The 20,000-nt window shown below is 49.7% G+C and overlaps 1 protein-coding gene across 8 annotated transcripts in view; it reads right to left on the bottom strand.

The window, feature by feature from the left end:
- erbb4b (erb-b2 receptor tyrosine kinase 4b) overlaps positions 1-20,000 on the bottom strand; it is a 240,489-nt gene that overhangs the window by 133,614 nt on the left and 86,875 nt on the right. For all 8 annotated transcript variants that reach the window (XR_014123368.1, XM_035520991.2, XM_081713214.1 and 5 more), the window contains one exon: positions 475-626. Coding sequence is in view for 7 of the 8 variants with exons in the window: in XM_035520991.2 (XP_035376884.1) it covers positions 475-626 (152 nt within the window). In the remaining variant the exon portion in view is untranslated. The remainder of the gene's footprint in view (positions 1-474; positions 627-20,000) is intronic.

Raw genomic sequence — 20,000 nt, 5'->3', positions numbered from 1 at the left:
CCCACCTTCGGCAAAAAACCCGCAAAACCAATCGATCCGAGGGGGCGGGCACGGCCAGCCGTGACCAGACGCGAGGCGGACCCCTGGCCGTTCCTTTCTTGCGTGGCCGTTTGCGGAAGGCAAGGTCCCTGATCCTCCACTGCGCCCCATTACTTCAACTCATCCCACCCACCCCTCACCCCTCACCCTGACGTGAGCTGACAGGAGAGCTAAAGGGGTGGACGTGAGACCGGCAAGGTCAAACGCCAAATTATCTCCGAGCGCGCCCCGGCTCTGTCTCTCTTTCTGTCTCGCTCGTCTCACGGCCAGACAGGCGTGGAGCTGACTGCCGTGGATACGCTTCTCTCCGCGTCTCGTCAACCCTTCCGCGCCTGCTGCTTGGCGAACAGGACTACCGCCGCGGACGCGGGACCGGGACCGGGAGGAGCCCTGCGGGCGCGGGCGGGGAGGCGGACGGCGGGACGGAGTGCCTACCCGGAGGAAGGAGAGGTCACGGCTGCGGTCGATGCTGGTGATCTCCAGGTTGCCCATCACCACCTCGCAGCTCTCGTAGTACTTGCGCAGGGTGCGGTACTGCTGCTCCAGGTCTGACAGGGTGCTCAGCTTGTTCTCTGTACCCGTGCACACTGCAGAGGGGAGGAGGGGAGGAGGGGAGGAGGAAGAGGAGGAAGAGGAGGAAGGTGACTGATCACGAGAGAGCTGTCGCGCAGAAATAGTCTGTGAGGTTTCTCAACCGGAAACGGAATTTAATTCGACTGGAAACCCGAGGAAAGAGACGGTTGAGAGAGAGAGAGAGAATGAGAGAGAGAATGAGAGGGAGAAAGAGAGAGAGAGAGAGAGAGAGAGAGAGAGAGGGAGAAAGGGAATACATGCTGAGAGAAAAAAGTCACTGTAGATAGGGAGGCGCAGTTCAAAAGTGCGCAGACTCCGACACAGGGGGCGCTATTCTCTCAAGTGTTTGCATACATTTTGAAGGCGAGTTCACCCTACAGGCCCACATCCAGGGAGCCATCCTGGCTGGTAATTAAACAGCTATTTCCACCCATCAAACACTTTGTGGCACTTAAAGACATGTGCCATCTGCAGTATCTGCTGCCACCATCCAACGGGAGCCGGCCAGCCGCATAGGACACTCCTTACGTACACGCATGCACACACACACACACACACACACACGCCCGTACATACACTTATACATACGCACACATACGTATGCATATATGTACACAGACAAACACAAACACACACACACGCATGCACACTGTCTCATGCCCCAATGAGCTGTTGTCATAACAGCCTAGGGCAGCCAGCTCTGCCTGCTAACACTAGCTCAGCTCAGGAACAGAAAGAGAGAGAGAGCGAGAGAGACAGAGGGTCCCTGTAAATGAGACATGGCAGTAAAAGCTCACATTGGTTAAGAATCCCTGGCACTGCCAAACACCAGCCTAGCTGGTGCGCCTGTTTGTGAGCATGTCAGCGGGCACATAATGTCAGTCATGACGCTGTTCCTGTTGCATCACGGTGAAACGTCGCTGCAGTCCTCCGATCTTTGAGAGGGACTCGGCGCCGGTCGTGGTCCGAGACGGCCTCGGAGCGGTGAGGGGACCCCTACAGACGCTGCGGACATTGGCAGGGTGCCAGTGCTGACACCCATCCCCTACTGACCCATGGCACGCCATGCTGTAGCCGTCCGTGGAACGTCATCCCGGCAACACGTCGGCTGTTTCCCTCCAAGTGAGTGTTTGTTTATGCCAGCAGTGCTCTCTCTCTCTCTCCCTCTGTGTCTCTCTCGCTTCATCCCTCACTCTCTCTGCTTCCCTCTGTTCTCTCACTTCACCCCTTTCTGGAACATTTCGTCCTCTCTTTCTCCGTCACTCCCTCTCCCTGAAGAGAAAGAGCTCCAATAACTCCGAAGAAACTCACGGCGGCTTCCGTCCCGGACCCAGGATTTTCATTATTCAGCAAAGTGGGAGAATCAATTAAAAAAAAAAAAAAAAAAAAAGATCAGAAACGGCAAAAGAGCCTTGCCTGAAGGGACGCGTCTCTTTGGAAACAGAACCGGAAGCTGTTGCAGACACAGCCCCTGACCCCTGATCAGATTACGGGCCGCCACGGCGGAGTCTTAAACCTCCACACAGCGCGGGTGCGACCAAGGCGTGCATTAGCGTGACGCTTCGGTGATGACACCCCGGAGGCTCCGGCGCTGATATTACACAGGAATTGTGGAGGGCCTTTATACTAGCGCTGCCGCCGATGAAGGCCCCGTTTTTCACCGCCGTTGCCATGACAACGAGCTACGCTTTGACGCTTTTGTTCACCCTTTTTTTAAAAAAAAAATATTATTATTTTTTTTTTTTTTTACATTTCCACCGCCCACGCGCACTCGTAAACGTCAGCTTGTTGGACAGAATAACGTATGCCACAAAAACTCTTTTATCCAATAATAAAACTCATTCTTTGACTCAATAATTTAACAACCGCTATAAAGAAAAAGAGCAAAGCGCGGTTATCAGCGTGGGCCGGCTTTTGTGCCGCGCGCGTTTCCTCTCCTGCTGGCCATGCCAGTCCCGGCGCAGCTTGGACGGGCGTCTGCTTTTCGCTGAAGTGCTTTAACCAGAGACAACCAACTTCATTTGAGCTTTTTCCCCCCAAACTTGCACTGTGGAGAGACGGTACAGTGAGGAAGTCTTCAGGCGTCTCCTCATTACTGCGACACCCGCTATTGCACTGGAGCGCGAGTTCGCTCTCTGCGCTCGCAGGTAGCAACTGCGGACTAATTACCGATTTCGCGATTGTTGCCACGCGCGTTACCGTAGGTGCTGAAGTTACCGGGAATATCGCTTATGCAAGCCGTTTCTATCCGCTGTGACGAGGCGTTTTCTTTGCTTTACAGTTATTCTGCGGAGTTTTGTTGTCTTGTTTTTTAAAGACATATTTGAAAATGCATGAAAACAATGACAGCGTGTTTAAAAATTGGCCAGTTTTTAAATTTATATATATATATATATTTGTGCTACAAAGGTGACAGAAGATCGAGTTCACCCTAGTCTCACTATACATTTAAGGACTGAAAAACCGTGACAGCAGTAGGTTTTCGACACGCGCCAGGCTAGCGTGTGTGTCAGGAGGAATATGGCATTGGTAGAACCAAATCTACACAGTGACACCAGTACTGTGATATTTTCAAATCTGATTTGAACCACTTTCACTTTTCATATGTAACTAACACGTAGTCTTGAGGCCTAAATGAGAGCTGTCAGATTGGACTTCATGGTTGTCACACCCCATGCACACGTCACTGTCATCACTGTTGCCACTGTCATCACCATCATCACTCTCACGATTGTTGCCATCTCATCACCGCCATATCACCATTATCACCATCCTCACCGTCATCACCATCCTCATCACTGTTTCCACTGTCATCACCATCCTCACCATCCTCACCATCATCACCATCCTCATCACTGTCGTCACTGTCATCACCATCCTCACCATCATCACCATCCTCATCACTGTTTCCACTGTCATCACCATCCTCACCATCATCACATCCTCATCACTGTTGCCACTGTCATCACCCTCCTCACCATCATCACCATCCTCCTCACTGTTGCCACCGTCATCACCATCCTCACCCTCATCACTGTTGCCACCGTCATCACCATCCTCACCCTCATCACTGTTGCCACCGTCATCACCCTCCTCACTGTTGTCACTGTCATCACCGTCATCACCCTCCTCACTGTTGCCACCGTCATCACCATCCTCACCCTCATCACTGTTGCCACCGTCATCACCCTCCTCACTGTTGCCACCGTCATCACCATCCTCACCCTCATCACTGTTGCCACCGTCATCACCCTCCTCACTGTTGTCACCGTCATCACCATCCTCACTGTTGTCACCGTCATCACCATCCTCACCGTCATCACCCTCCTCACTGTTGTCACCGTCATCACCATCCTCACTGTTGCCACCGTCATCACCATCCTCACCCTCATCACTGTTGCCACCGTCATCACCCTCCTCACTGTTGCCACCGTCATCACCATCCTCACCCTCCTCACTGTTGTCACCGTCATCACCCTCCTCACTGTTGCCACCATCATCACCATCATCACTGTTGCCACCATCATCACCATCATCACTGTTGCCACCGTCATCACCATCCTCACCGTCATCACCCTCCTCACTGTTGTCACCGTCATCACCCTCCTCACTGTTGCCACCATCATCACCATCATCACTGTTGCCACCATCATCACCATCATCACTGTTGCCACCGTCATCACCATCCTCACCGTCATCACCCTCCTCACTGTTGCCACTACTGCCTCCTCTCTCATCTCACATGTGCGGCAGTCATGGTTGTGCCTCTCACACATTTCCCCTCATTGCTCTAATCATGAACAGGTGATGCGTTACTGGTTTGTGCATTTTTTCATGAATGTATGTTGATCACACGTGAGGTTATTACAAAAATCAGAATATTACAATGAGCCGAGTCAGTTAGAAACATACAGTCACTGATTACAGTGTAACCAGTAAATTCACCCACAAATGTAAAGAAACTACATTGATTCTTTCACTGCAAGTTTCCCTGCAACTGTTAGCACAAGTATTTTAATATTTCATGCCAAGTACATTTCAGAAGGTGGGACTTCCATTTTCCAGTTACATTACCTAGTACTTTGCCTAAACATCCTATACTTTCACTACGGCCTGAACTGACTGTCTGTACTGTAGTACTCTTTTTGCACAGGACACACAAGCCAACACACCAGCACAACGGGGCATACGGTCACCGTCTGCCCCAAGTGTGGCGTTCAAGCGTTAGCTGCAAGCGGCTACCTCCCCAAACGCGAGCACTGGGCCTGCGTCGGGTTTCTGACCCAAACAGGCGGAAACGCCACAGAAGGGTGAAGAACCATCTCCCTGGCGACGGCCCGCGCACGTCCTCCGCCAGCCACACAGACGAGAGGCGCAGATGGCTTCATTCAGGCTGCTTTATTTTGCCCCGCATGTGCTGGGGGCTTGAATTTATTTTTAATTTTTGTTCTTGAGGTATTTCATTTCAGAAATGGTAGATTGAGGCAATGAATCAGAATTTTTTTTATTACATTTAATTAATGAGAAGTTTATGAGCCTCAGGTAAAAAGAAGGAAAGAAAGGGAAAAAGCAGAGAGAGAGAGAGAGAGAGAGAGAGAGAGAGAGAGAGAGAGAGAGAGAGAGAGATCTCTTATAAGACAAAGAGGAGCTTTCCATACACATTAAAGCATTAATCACTTCATTAATGGAAAGGAGATTTTCTCTGCACAATCCTGCGTTTCTCCGTCAGGACAAAGCATCCCGACGAAGCCCCGGACAAAGCCAATGGGCACGCCGGTAACTCTGCCGACGTGGGATTACAGCGGCTACAAAACATCAGCGTTGATTCCGGTTTTGGCTGTTGTGTCTCTTCAGCAGCGAACGAGCATTAGAATTCTGAAACTCATCCTTAACTCGGAGGCGCTGGGTGATAAAAATGCAAAGCAGAGGAGAGACCCAGAGGAACGTCATGGGGACACTTCAGCATGCTAGCCTAAAAGGCCTCCGTCTGCGCTAAACTCACAGATGGAAATGTGAATTGTATCTGAGGTATAATACAGGTTTTTTTTTTTCTGAAATCGTTTTAGGTTCTGGGAGCTACAGCAAACAGCGATTTATCATCCCATGGGGAATGCTCGGGATACCGCGTGAGATGGGAAAACGCCTGTCCGACATAGTCGGTTTTCCGTTGGCTGAGCGGAGCACTTTTTCTTCTTGGTGTGAGCACATAGAAAAAGGCTCCCGAATTCGCATCACTGTCGGCTGTGTCAGTTTGATCCGAGAAGCTCCTCTCACACCCCACACACCCCACTGTGCTGTTATCCTCTAATTCCAGCCCCTATTCCTGGTCTGTGTTGGTCAAGGCTGACGTGAGCAAATGAAGTGTTGCATCATCACCAGGACAGTAGGGGACAGCTCTGGGATCTAGAGATCTAGAGCCTAGTGCCCCGTATGTCCCACATACCTTAGCACGGAGTACGCCCGCCCTGCTCCTTTAAGGAGCGAAAGAGGGAGAGAGGAAGAGAGACAGTGAGAGATAGAGCCAATGAACCTGGACCGTGGAGATGGAAGTTTCCTGCTTCGGTAGTGACAGCGGAAAAGGTCACGCTAATAGCTAGTGACTCTCCCATTTAAATAAAGTCCTGAAATGTCAGTTCCTCAAGTAAACAGCATGCGAGCAGGACAACCAGCCAGACGTTTAGAGAGTTGGAGTGCCTAAAAGAAACGAGAAAGGAACGTTCCAGGAACACCGACCCAGTGGTATTTGTTTCAAATGCTCGCCAGAACAAGTGTGCCCAGATTGCCGGAACATCTCCAGTGATTTACAGTCCTCTGCACAGGAAATTAACAGTAATAATAACAGATTACACCATGGACGGTGATGCTATGGCGCGAGCGCCATGTCCTCTGAAATCCCTCCCCTCTCTCCGCCACCACCGCCAACGCCAAGCATGGTCCATATGGCGGAGGATGTTGGTGCAGACATACAGGCAAACATATGCTTAGGTCAGCTGGTCACCAGCGCCGGCCAGCTTTCGCCGTTTGTCATGGTCGGAGGAGATGAGAGCATTTGGGCTTCACTTTGAGTTCGTCGGCCTATGGCTACGCGGCTGACGTTGGACTACGAGTGTCTGTGGATGTGCTGGGGACACACACAAGCTAAGGCAAGTTTATTTGTATAGAACTTTAAATATGCGATGGTTAATGATATGTGATGGTCACACATACCGAGATCCTAACATTACCCATCATCCCACGATGCCTCAATCCCAGACCACAAACACACCTCTCTGCCTAGGGCAAGAATGTTCCGGGAAAAAAAAAGATCGCCATGAAACTACTTAAAGGAACCTGAAGGGAATGATTCTTGGGTTCATCTTAGAAGACCTGGGACAAATTTACAGATGGACAAGAGGGGAGATGGGAAGTAGAGAGTCTGCCTGCGTTTAGGCTGCTAAATCCTTCTCCTACTATTATGTTGGGAAAACAGAGGCCCCTTCTACTTTCAATAATTAGACATGACATTTCGGATTTTTTTTCAGGTACTCTATGTCAATAAAAGGTGTCATTGAAATTACTTTGCATTATCATGTGTCATTATGTGACAGGAGAGGAAGAGGAAGAGAGAGAGAGCGAGAGAGAGAGAGAGAGAGAGATTTCTATTGCGAACATAAGCACAGAAAAAGTGGGAAAATTCATCTTACTACTGCAGTGTAATAACGTAGCTGATGGCTAAGCTACTGTAGGCCAGTCCAGAAGTAGCTGACATGTGCGTTCCTTCATGCACAGCTTTCCCTTCCGCTTTACTGGAGATCATTTCTACTGCAGCCCGTGCGGCTGGTTTCTGAACACGACACGTGCGCACGGACGCCCGTGTGCCGCACACGACGACCGTGAAGGCAAAAAGACGCATCAGCACGTGTCAGGGCTTGCCATCTGGAGCTACGGTGCGCCGGAGGCAAGTGCAGAACAACTGAACACACACGCATTGGGCTCACCCTAGATGGGCTCACGCGTGCGCACTGAATCATTCACCATAGTGGCAAACATCATGGACCCCTCGGGGAACCCAGTCAGTGCGGGACAAGGGAAGACTGGGATGAAACTTACAGGCCCCGGTCTTTCCAGGAAAGTATTCCTTGTTACAACAGACTCTGCATGTGGTCATTTTATTAGCCACTAGCCAATCGGACCTCTGTAGGAAGTTCACAAACACAGGGAGGATGAAACGCTCCTGCACACTCGTGCGTTCCGGCGACGTCAAGGCACCAACCAATCGCAACGGGCCATGAGCTCTCGCGTCAAGACTCCCCAGCCCGTATCTCAAATCGCGGCCATGGCGCACTAGCCAGGAGCTCGGAATCAGCAACGGTACGTGACGCCCACCCCTGCTATGCCCCTCCACGGCAAGCTCCGAGGGGGAGGGGGGATTCGGGGGAGGATTAGCTGACTTGATCCGTTTGGCAGGGTAAGCCCACTCTCTGGGGCAGTGGGCGGGCTTAGAGCCCTACGGCGCTCCCACTTCAGGCAACTGGGAGATCTCGTCCTCTTGTGCTAAAACCAGCCAGCTGGTCAGAGGAGACGGATGAGGAGGAGGAGGAGGACGAGGAGAAGGGACAGAGCTCCTCTATAGGAGCGCCTGCCCGGAGCCTCCAGAAGAATGCTTGGAGCGTCGCGCAGGCTGTGAGGACAGCAGAGGCTCAGCACACCCCGCTGTACCTCCAACGGCAGTGCGGGAACCTGCCCGCATGCTGACACGGCGCACTTCATCCCCATCATCCACGGAGGCCAAAAGCACAACCCCCCCCGGTGCATGGTCATAAATCCATGTCATGTGGTAATTGGAAAAAATAAATAAATAAGAAAATATATAGAGTTTACACTCTGCACTGTCCACACACAGGCGCCCATATGCTGTAATCGCACTCTTCATCAAACCTGAGGTAGCTACTGTACTGTAGTCTTCCCGCTTCTTTTGCTCAAGGTCATCAAGGTCATCGGGGTGTTGACAACAAGAGACGGAGTAAACGCACAGGCATTAAACACACTGCAGGCCATAGATGGAGAACTGATTACAAAGCCTCTCGTTTTCCTTCTGTAGCTTCTTCGATTCTCTTCTCATGCTCAGAGCTATTACACTCCTTCTCTCTCTCTCTCTCTCTCTCTGAGTGTAGCATCTCTCTACGTCTGTTCTCTCTGCTCAGGCTTGTCGATGTGTAACTAAAACTTTTCCTGATAAGCTTTTACAGCACATTTCCAGTAACAGAGTCCCTGTCATTAATTACAGTCTGTGTGTGTGTGTGTGTGGTCTTTCATATGGCGTATCCTTCATGCTGCAAGCCCACGAGCTCTCTGTGCTCCCCAACACCTCTTCCCTCTCAACCTTCCCCTATGAATCTTAATCTCATCGCAAACAGGTGCCATCAATTCCCTGTTGGCCCCGCCCACTCTGCTCCAGCAGGAGGGATGGACCTCTTTGGCTAATTTTTCCTCCAGAATTGCCTAAGCCCACACAGCAGAGAGTCAGAGAGAGAGAGAGAGAGAGAGAGAGAGAGAGAGAGAGAGAGAGAGAGAGAGATTCCTCAGCTGAGAGGAACCGAGGGCGGGGAGGGGGTGGGGCTGGAGGCGGAGCTGCACTTGTGGGGGCGATTCAGGTGAAGGGCACCTGTGCACAGAGGAGGCAGGGAGTGCTGAAACAAGCCTCTCAAACCACGCGGGTGCAACGAGGTTAGGATGAACGGCACGAGCTCGGGCCAGGTAACAAACCGCGCAGGAAACGCGCTGGCTGTACACGCCCACCCATTTCCTAGCGACCTCGGTGGTGATCCAGAGAGCTGGAGCAAGCCACGTACGTGTAGTTTTCCCCCAATGCCACCATGCAACAGGGAGCATTTGAGTTAGCACCACTGTGCTTAAAGCAGGACCAGCGGGAGCAGTGTCAGCGATCCCTCGCCACACAGCTGTCCTGACGGCCTCTGCGTCTCCGCAAACTCCCCCCTCGTCCATCTTACTCGGCACATCGGGGCCTAGCCCGTACCCGTTCCTTCTCTCCTTTTCTTTCTCTCTCTGAAGTTACCCTCTTCCTCCTCCCACGCTCTGAAAAATTCCCCATTTTCCAGACGCGCCTCCATTTCTCATATTTTCTCCGCTGCCACCATCCACCCCCAACACCAAGTTCGTCGCCGTATGAATAATGACAGTTTATAACTCTGTGTGTCTCCTTACACCCTTACAGTAACCCACGATGCCTTGTGACACAGACAAAAACACACACCCACACACCTGCTGTACTCTCACATATTTTGGGGGGGGAATATCATATACATATATTTGGTTCGAATGAAGTCAAGGAATTCACCTGATCCTGGGATCAAAGGTCAGTTGTCATAACCACTACTTTACAGGGACAGGACAGTAAAGCTGAGAGGAGGCAACATTCCCAGAACCAGACAAGTGAACCAGTGGTACCGAAATAACCCAACATCTGTGATAGCACACAAGATGCAGAACAGCAGTGATGAGGTGGCAGTCCCAAACAACGGGAACGTCCAAACAGAAAGGAATATGAGAAGAAAATTCCAGGGACAGAAAGTAGGAAAAATAGGATGAACGTGAAAGGTTGACACCACGGCTGTCCCGCTGGCGACCTTAGGCACAAATACTGCAAACTACAACCCCAGGACTAGTAGAAGGTCCCTGTGTGGAGAAAACCCACTGAAAGGGTGAAACATGCACACACTGAAATTATTATTAATTCCTGTCTAACCCTTTGTGCAATATATATACACACATATATTCCCCCAAATGTGAGAGAAATAAATAATAATTAGGACCTTTTTATCTGTTATTTCCAGCATATTTAGGCATATGAGATATTTTCCCCAAACCAATGTTTAGATTAGTGCAGTTAGAGCTCCCCCAAATCGGCAGGTTACCATTTGCTACTCCGCCACAAAGCAGGCTAATATATTCTGTTCGACATGGCGGGGCCCGCTAAAGGCCCGCTCGGCGCTGCTTTAATACGTACGAGAGACACCGCGGTAGATCGGCGGAGGGCTCCACAGGCACCTTAATGAACAAGTGATTGCGCGCGTCCCTCGCCGCCTTCACCGGCGGAAACGGGCAGCGACGCAACGACGCAATGACGGCGAATATTAGGCTCACACACGCACGCGTGCCTCGACATGTCACCGCGGCGGTTATTCCGAGCTCTGCCGAGGAGTCGCTCATTTCCCCGGCTGGCGGTTTAATTTGTGAATGCCCAGGCTGTTCCGCGACGCGGCGGATCGATTATAATTTGTTTTAATGCCGAACAGAGAACTGTAAATAGTCCGCCGCTGACATTTAAAAGGATATACAAACACACAGCCGATGCAATCACGGAAGGATACGCACCGGAATTGGGCCGAGGCCGTAATCTATACTCTTATTAAAGGAGAGAACAAATTCCAATTGTAATATAATATATAAATTAGGCAGGAGAGTTGGCAACTTGATGAAGATTGTGAGGTTGCATTTGCAGGGTATTATACCCGATCCCCAGAGGCGATGACAACATGCCTGCGGATTCAAAACCGCTTAGAGACAAAACACACAAATACAGCTGTCATGTACCTGCCACTCGAAAGCACCTCCGAAGCATGTATGTTAAACGTAATGCCGGTACCGCTCACAGAACAAATGTTTGTACCGCGTGAACAAGGCCCTCGTGCACAACGGAAGTTGTGAAGCGTCCTCGTATGGCCTGCCATGTAGACTAGGCCTAACGCGGGGCCCTGTGCTGAGTTTGGCGACACACCAACTGCAGGTCCTGTCACTTGGCACGTTTGAGCCACGGGCAGATGATGACAGAGCATGCAGGTGGTAAGTCCATTCTGAATCCCTAAAGAAGACATAGAATAGGATTACGTAGCGTGAACGCTTCACCTGACTACCTGATACGAGCTAAATGTTCATTCGAGATGTCATTTCGTTGTCCTGCCAATAGTCGGAAGAGTTCGGGAACTTCCTTGGACGCTTCCTACACTTCCACATGCTTGCTTTCTTTGCCTTGTGAATTAATTGGAAGGAATAATTTCCTCCTTGTAGCCTTGACCATCAACTTTTTTTTTTATAAATGAGGTACGTTTGTAAGCTTTTAAGGAATCTATTGATGAACAGCAGATGACTGAAGATAACTTACTAACAATGACTCCGCTGACGGACGTCCACAGAGAATGGGATAAAAAAGAAAAGGCATATTGATAATTACTCTAACAACGGGCTAAATGGATATAGAAATATTTATAATACATATTTGAATATTGCTTCTTTGTCCTTACAATGCTGTAACTCTCTCTGCCTTCGCTGAGTGGGACCACGAGACAGAATCGTCCGTTACCCTAAAGCACAGCTTCAAAATCGAGGCGCACCCTCATCTTGGGTCAGGACGGACGCCTGTGTGCACCAGGGCCTGGGGGATGACGGGGCGTGCCGAGGTGCAGGTGGGAGGACCCTGCCCGTGTGTTGGGTGGGCCTGCGGACCCCCCCTACCGAAGGAGGCCCATGCCACTCAGACAATGGGGGGGGGCTGAAAGAGTCAATAAAAAGTAAACACACAGGCAAGCGTTTAAAATGGCGCCTTGCTCTCTGCTTTCAGGCAAAGTGGAAGCAAAGACAAATCTTCCGGGTAACGTTCCCAACGATTCCCCACTGCATTTTGTTCAAATGTCAGTTTGGAAGAGGTCACAATCTTGAATATAGTCGATTTATAACATGGATCACATTTTGGTCCTTATTGTTGTCAGATTTCCTCTGAGATCGTATAGATCCTGTTGCACATGTCGCTGAGGATGTTGTGCTGGGAAATTAGGTGGAGTGGGTTTGGTTAGCACACTGGACATTTAGTGCTCTGTAACAAAGGGCAAACACATATATCTTCATTAAACTCTTGTCAGGCAGTTCGGGGATATATAAAATAAACGTCTGCTGTGTAATTGTTTTCTGTGAGATTGGAATTATATATATTTTTTGTGATTGTTTCCTTAAACATTGTTTTTTTTCTTGTATTAGGTTTGGCTTTCCCATTCTCTGCGAGGCAATTTGGCACGTGTTTATGCAGGGCAATTCAAGGAAAGATCATCACACAGACAGCTTATTAAGATACCCCCCCCCCACCCCGTAATAGCCCCTGTACCCGTCTTCCACACGCGGCCGCTGCTAGCTCATCTTAGATTTCCCCTGCTGATCTCAGATCAGCGAAGCTGCCGCACCAGTGTCTTTGAGGTGCTCCTGAATGGAGCTGTGAAGTGGTGGGAGTTTTAGCGAACTGCAGTGGAGCGGCGGGTGGGGCATTTCCCCGGCACAGTTCTGCACCTGCTCCTCCCGTGTTCCCAATCTCCTCTTTCTCCCGCTCCCTTCCTGCATCCCTCCCACCTGGTGGGACGGCGGCGCTGGTGGAAGCCCCGAATTGCTAACTGGTTTGTTGAGGGGGAGGTCGGCCTTTTCATTTCAATAAACTACCTGTGTACCAGGAACCATGGGAAATTACCTGTGTACCAGGAACCATGGGAAATTACCTATGTACCAGGAACCATGGGAAATTAGACCATCCATTTGTGGCACTGGACCCATCTGCTACATGTTTCCATTATATTCTCTCTCTACCTCTCACTTTACCTCTCTCATCTACCTCTCTCTACCTCTCTCATCTACCTCTCATCTGCATCTCTCACTCTTCTACCTCTCTCTACCTCTCTCTACCTCTCACTTTACCTCTCTCTCTCTACCTCTCTCTCTACCTCTCTCATCTGCCTCTCTCTACCTCTCATCTACCTCTCATCTGCATCTCTCACTCTTCTACCTCTCTCTACCTCTCTCTCTACCTCTCACTCTACCTCTCTCTCTCCTCTCATTCAACCTCTCTCTCTCTCTACCTCTCACTCTACCTCTCACTTTACCTCTCTCTCTCTCTACCTCTCACTCTACCTCTCTCTCTCTACCTCTCACTTTACCTCTCTCTCTCTCTACCTCTCACTCTACCTCTCTCTCTCTCTCTACCTCTCGCTACCTCTCATCTGCATCTCACTCTTCTACCTCTCTCTACCTCTTTCTCTGCTTCTTTCTCTCTCCCTCTCTCGTCTTTCTCTCTGCATCTCGTCCACCTCTCTGTACTTCTCTCTCTCTCTCTTTCTTTCATTCTCTCTGTCTCTCCCTTGCTCTTCTCTCTCTCTCTCTCCTTGGACCCACACACATTGTCGGTTCTCAGTGATTGATGCACTGCCCGAGATACAAGCAGAAACTCCAAACATATGTCACACTTGTTCCGGATCTACTACGTACTGCCCTTCTCGCTGAGAGGGACAAGCCACTGCTATCGACCGTTAAAGGGCCGGCGACCCTGAAACAGGCCCAACCACGTCAGCGGGCCACCAGCACTGTCTCGGGAGCTGGCTGTGTTTCTCAGATGTACTAAATATTTCTCTCTCTTTAAAACAACAACAACAACAAAACAATTAACCTTTGCCACATAAGCAAAGCAGCATATCATTAAAATGTGAGCTGGACATAATATGGTTGCGGCGTGTCCCGTGGTGACAGCTTGACCCCTGTCAGCGCATCACAAGGGATGCTAATGCCCCGAAGATTATCATCACCCAGTCTGCAGACGTGCACTGACCCTGTGCTGACCCTGTGCGGGCCAGAGAAACATGGAGCATGACACCAGAGCAGCAGTCTGTGGAGCTCAGCGTTGAACAGGCTAAACCCACTTCTACTCCCGTAAGGGGCTTGCAAACAGACCAACAGAGACCCCACCCCCCACCGGTTACAAGGCCAACGACACACGTGTGGGTTCGAATAGTTGGCTTTATAAAGGTGGAACTGTTCCTATCAAGACAACGTAATAAATTCCAAAAAATCTGACCACATTCCTTCCATTCTTTTAGCTCTTCACTGGCTCCCAGTTAAATATTGGATCAATTTGAACATTTTTCTGTTGCCATATAAAGCACTCAATGATCTGGCCTCTCACTGCATACCATAACCCACCTTTACTACAGCACTCTTAAAATGCAGGGCTTCTCATAGTCCCTAAAATTAGTAAGACTACAGCCGAGGCTAGAGCCTTCTCCTATAAAGCCCTTCAGTCAGGGAACAACCTTAAAGCTTCAATCCGAGACTCAGACACACTCCCAGTTTTCAAATCTAGGCTTAAGACTTTCTTATTTACTCAAGGTTTTAGTGAGCCTTCTGCGTATAAAGGGGCAAAGCTTGGAGCTCCTGGTTGTAGAGCTAATCTGGGATGTTGATGCTGTCGTCCAGCCACCAAGTGTCCATTCAGGGTTGTGCCGATGATCTGGACGATGATCAGAGAGCCTTCAGGGGTCACTCTCAGTCTTCTCTCTTTTAGTCACATGCTAATCGTTGGCTCTTGTACGGACTGTTATGGACTGTTCATGTAATGGGGGCCTTGAGTTGATCCCCCCAAGGTCTCTTCCTAATCCTCATCTGGGGAGCTTTTCCTTGCCTCCATCGCCCTCGTTTAGGGATCTCATTAGGGATCATTAGGCATATGGACGCGTACATTTGTAAAGCTGCTTTGTGACAACTTGTGTTGTATAACGCGCTATGGAAATAAACTTGACCTTGACTTTGACCTTGACATCGTAGAATTTTAACCTGGCAAATATATTTACTGTGATTTAGTTGTTTGCACATGACTGAAAGAAAGAAAGAAAGAAAGAAAGAAAGAAAGAAAGAAAGAAAAGATAATATTGCTCAGAATATTTTTTTCACTACAAATTCTTCATACTGGCCAAGAGTGGTACCAGATGAGCACTTTCCTTGTTCCGACCACACATGTACGCACACGCACACACTTGAGTAAAGCATCTAAGGAAGTAACCTGTGTATGCCGTAATTGTTATATACCCCTTGGCTCTCAGCAGTTATGCTTCCTGACGTCAAATTAGGCTCTAATGAAAAACAAGTCACAACGAATAAATCTCAGGCTTACCAGTCAGTCCATCTGGTGCACAGTGTAATGAATAGACCCAGAGAGAGAGAGAGAGAGAGAGAGAGAGAGAGAGAGAGAGAGAGAAAGGGGCGGGGCTTGCTCTATCAAGACAAAACTCTGACAGAGACGAGGATGGAGGAAGGCTGAGCGAGAGAGAGAGAAAAAACAGAGAATCTTTAGTGAGCACAGTTGCGCTCCCTGTAGCTGCTTTACTGGTTCTGACACTTTATTCTGCCCATTAGCCAGAGAGCATGGACCTGTGCTTCTCCCTCAGAGGGGGGAGGAACAGCAGTGGCAGGTGGGACGCCAGCCCACCCGCCTCCATTGAATGAGTGCTTTAGGATTTTGGGCATGAGCTGAGGAGGGGTCCGGCGGGGCCATCGCAGTCTCGGGTGGACGCCACGCTGGCGCCTGGGGCACAGATGTTGCCCATCACTCTGATAGGACCTCCTGCGGTTGTGCATAAGGCCAGCTCCTCATCAGGAGATCCTGAACACGTATGCCTGACCCATCCCCATGCCGCATAAATAGATCTGTGTTGTCCTTGTGACGTCTTTATCAGCGGGTTTAGGTTTGTACAGATTTGAAAGAGGGGGGCGGGGGGGCGCAAATTGTGTTGGCTGTGATGAGGCTTGTCTCTGCATCTCTGATGTGAGTTCAGTTAAATAGGAAGCTAACCTGCTTCTCCTGCTATCTCTCTCACTCTCTTTATCTCTCTCTCTCTCTCTCTCTCTGTGCCATCTCATTACTTCAGGCTCTATCTCCCTGGTCTCAGACAGTGCAGTAATATTATCCCAGACTGTTGGTTACCCTCTATTGCAGTCCACTAAATCTCACCAAAAGGACAGAATGTGTGTACAAGATTAATGATTAATACGATAGCACCAGAAACAATAAAGGCGCAATATTTGGCAGCTCAGTCCCCGCTTTGGTGAGCTGCATCTGCTCGTCTGTAGAATAAAGCGCGTGCACACCCCCCATGCTTCCTCACGCCGCTTCTAATGACATCATCGTCAAATTCCTGCTGAGTGCAGCGTCCCTTCCGGGTGGAGCGGTGACCTTACAGCGGGTGTCGAGTGTGTTTCCCTTCTGAACCCTGGGAGCCAACTAGCCCCCCTCTTAATACTGACAGCTTGGCCGAAACTGTGTTCTCTGTGGTTTGGTATGTGTGTATTCGAGCCCGCGTGTGTATGAGTGTATGTGTTTGTAAACCTCTGGGCTTTGGTTATATGGAGAACTGCATGGAACACCCACCCACCATCCTGCTGACAGACCTCAGCCTCAACCAGGTCTCCAGACTCCAGCAGACACTACATATACACCAAACTGCGCTGGGTCTCTCTCTCTTTTACACAGAACGAGAGCAACACATCAGTTCACCTTCTATCTTTTTGCTTCTCGCTCCATCTCTGTTTCTCCTAGATATAGACGCACACACACACACACACACACACACACACACACACACACACACACACACACTCTTACACGTAATGTGAAAAGGCTACCTGGGGTACTGTCTGAACTCTGGAAGGGCTGAACACAGCAGGGGAAGTTTGGGCATTGCATAACAGCCCTGCACTGTGATCTCGCTTGTTCAGATAAAGCACACCTGCCTATGACCCCGCCCGCACAAAAGTGTGGGCATGTGTGTGTGTTTGTGTGTGCGTGTTTGTGTATTTATGTGTGTGTGTGTGTTTGCATGTGTGTGTCGTGGTGCAGGGCTGACTTGCTCTTGCAGTGAAATGATCGATTACACGTCTGAAGACGAGAACACAACTTATGCACTGAATGTCCTACTGGATCCTGTTCATAATCAGATGGGTTTTAATGCAGAGACCATGCGTAGCCACAACAGGTTTCTGCAGACTACATTTCCCACAGTGCCCCCCTGCTCCCCAGATTCCCACAGACGGGAGTGCAATGAGCTAACAGCTCAGAGCTCTGGCACAGATCGCAGCCAGTCGGCTAGGTGTACCTGCCAGCCGCCCTTCCCCGGCTGAGCTCAGCCCGCGCAGGCACGGCAGCTCCCGGAAGCTCAGCGGGGTAGCGGGAATGCGGGAGCACAGAGCAGAGTGGCATTTAATAAAGGGAGGCGGTGTGATTGCTCTCACCTGCGGAGATCCAGGCTCGCTCTGAACTGACGTCTGGAGAGTGATTAGCATAAACGAATTCCGGACGCCTGTCCGCAGCGAGACTGGCGGTTTTACTCTGGCTGGGAAGAGGAAAGGGAAGAACTGGCAGCAGCGTCCCAGGATGCCACGGATGAAAACGGGCACTAAACAATCCCGCCAAACGTGTCTTTGTGTAACTGTCTATCACGCACATCTAAGAATCAGCCTCGGCAGTCTGTTGTGCAGATTGGGGCTTTCTCGTGACAGCTGGGCTTTATGGAAAACACGTCTAAACACAAAAACACAGTGGGACTCGCACAATGGCATATGCTCACTCCTAAAATCACAAAGGTCAGGCTTTTTGTGTGTGTGTGTGCGTGTGTACTGAACTATGGATTCCATAGCTCCTTGGGTTTGAGGGCTGCCTTTGCCCCGCCCCTCGACTACCCCCTCATTCTGGCTGCTTTTGCCCCGCCCCTCGACTACCCCCTCATTCTGGCTGCTTTTGCCCCGCCCCTCGACTACCCCCTCATTCAGGCCACCTTTGCCCTGCCCCTTGACTACCCCCTCATTTTGGCTGCCTTTGCCCCGCCCCTCGACTACCCCTTCATTCTGACTGGCATTCCAATGTTGAAGACAGTGCCTCTGCCCAGACACCTGGGGGATTCAACGATCAGGGCACTCAGCAGACAGTCAGTGGGTGGGACCTTCAGGCCTGTTGACAGACACGTAATAGGCCCATCAAACACCTCAGTGCCTTATCAGGCGTTCCGTCATCAGACGCTTCCCTCATCAGACGCTCCCTCTGCGAATGTTTCCACTGACAATATCAGCAAAAGTTTGTCTTTCTCATGGAACTACCTTTTATCAGTCGAAAGTTCCTGTAGTTAGAAACATACTGATTTCTAAATGTATGATATATACACACACACACACACACACACACACACACACACACACACACACATACACACGTGCGGTGGGCCAGCTGGGAGTGTCACTCTTAGCTGATGCCTTTTATTGTAGCACGTTACCCTGTTTTCACCCCACGGTCTTGCTGTGACCTCTGACCTCTCAGACAGGGGATTTAATTGAGCCCAGCAAAGTGGAGTGACACTTTAATGTATTACTAATTAGCTAAATGACAATGAAATTGCTTTAAAAATTAGGAAAGTAAAGCTCTCTCTCTCTCTCTCTCTCTCTCTCTCTCTCTCTCTCTCTCTCTCTCTCTCTCTCTCTCTCTCTCTCTCTCTCTCTCTCTCTCTCTCTCTCTCTCTCTCTCTCTCTCTCTCTCTCTCTCTCTCTCTCTCTCTCTCTCTCTCTCTCTCTCTCTCTCTCATTGCAGCCCTCCCATGCCTGAGAAGTGGAGCGTCAAAGCATCATTCCTTCCTGGGATGCCCATCGCAAACAGGGATGCTGCTCCAATCCGGTACGTCAGGAGCCGCAGAAGAGCATCGTGGGTACAAGCGCAACACGCTCCCCGCCCACACTTCCAGAGACGCCTGACAGAAGGGCGTAATGGAGTCAGGGCTCCGCGTGACTAATCCGACGGAAGAATTAAACTGAAGGAAATGAGCGGAAAATGACAGGGCGGAAAAAATCCCCCCGAACAAACGCAGCCCCACGTTGGCTCGTCCGCCCCGAGCTTGAGTGAGTCCATGAGCCCCTGAGAGCTATGGGGGAGGGGGGACTCTCCTGCTGTGAAGTTCAAGGTATTCACTGTAATGAAGACGGTGATTTGAGCGCAGTAGCGGTGTATGGCTCAAATCCTCTGTCATCAATTTTGTTTAGTAGAAAAGTATACACTCAGTTTTGGACAAAACAAACATCACTGGATCACATCAAAAGTAATAATCTGTTAAATCCTGAACATAAAACATGGAGGATTATTTTTGTTTGTTTTACATACAGTATATTCAGTATACAGAGTTTCTCGAGTCGCATTTGCTTATTCGTTGTATTAAATATTTTATAAATTTTAAACTAAATAGAATCACTGGAGTTGTGTTGGGATCTTGTCCTCAATATATCAGCCTAAATGTCCTAATGTCTTAATGTCTTAATGTCCTAATGTCTTAATGTCCTAATGTCCTAATGTATTAATGTCCTAATGTCCTAATGTCTTAATGTCATAATGTCCTAATGTCTTAATGTCCTAATGTCTTAATGTCTTAATGTCCTAATGTACTAATGTAGCAGTGTAGCTGCATGTTGTCCTTCACTGCCAACATACTTCTGAAAGGTTTGAAAGTTTAGTTTTTCCTCTTCCTCAGAACCTAAACTGCCGTTCCCTGCCTCTG

This window comes from Electrophorus electricus, chromosome 4 (assembly GCF_041902795.1).
Source record: "Electrophorus electricus isolate QZ-2024a chromosome 4, ASM4190279v1, whole genome shotgun sequence".
In the NCBI taxonomy this organism is placed as follows: Eukaryota; Metazoa; Chordata; class Actinopteri; order Gymnotiformes; family Gymnotidae; genus Electrophorus; species Electrophorus electricus.
The sequence above is the reverse complement of the archived record's forward strand: the minus strand, read 5'-3'. Positions and strand labels throughout refer to the sequence as shown.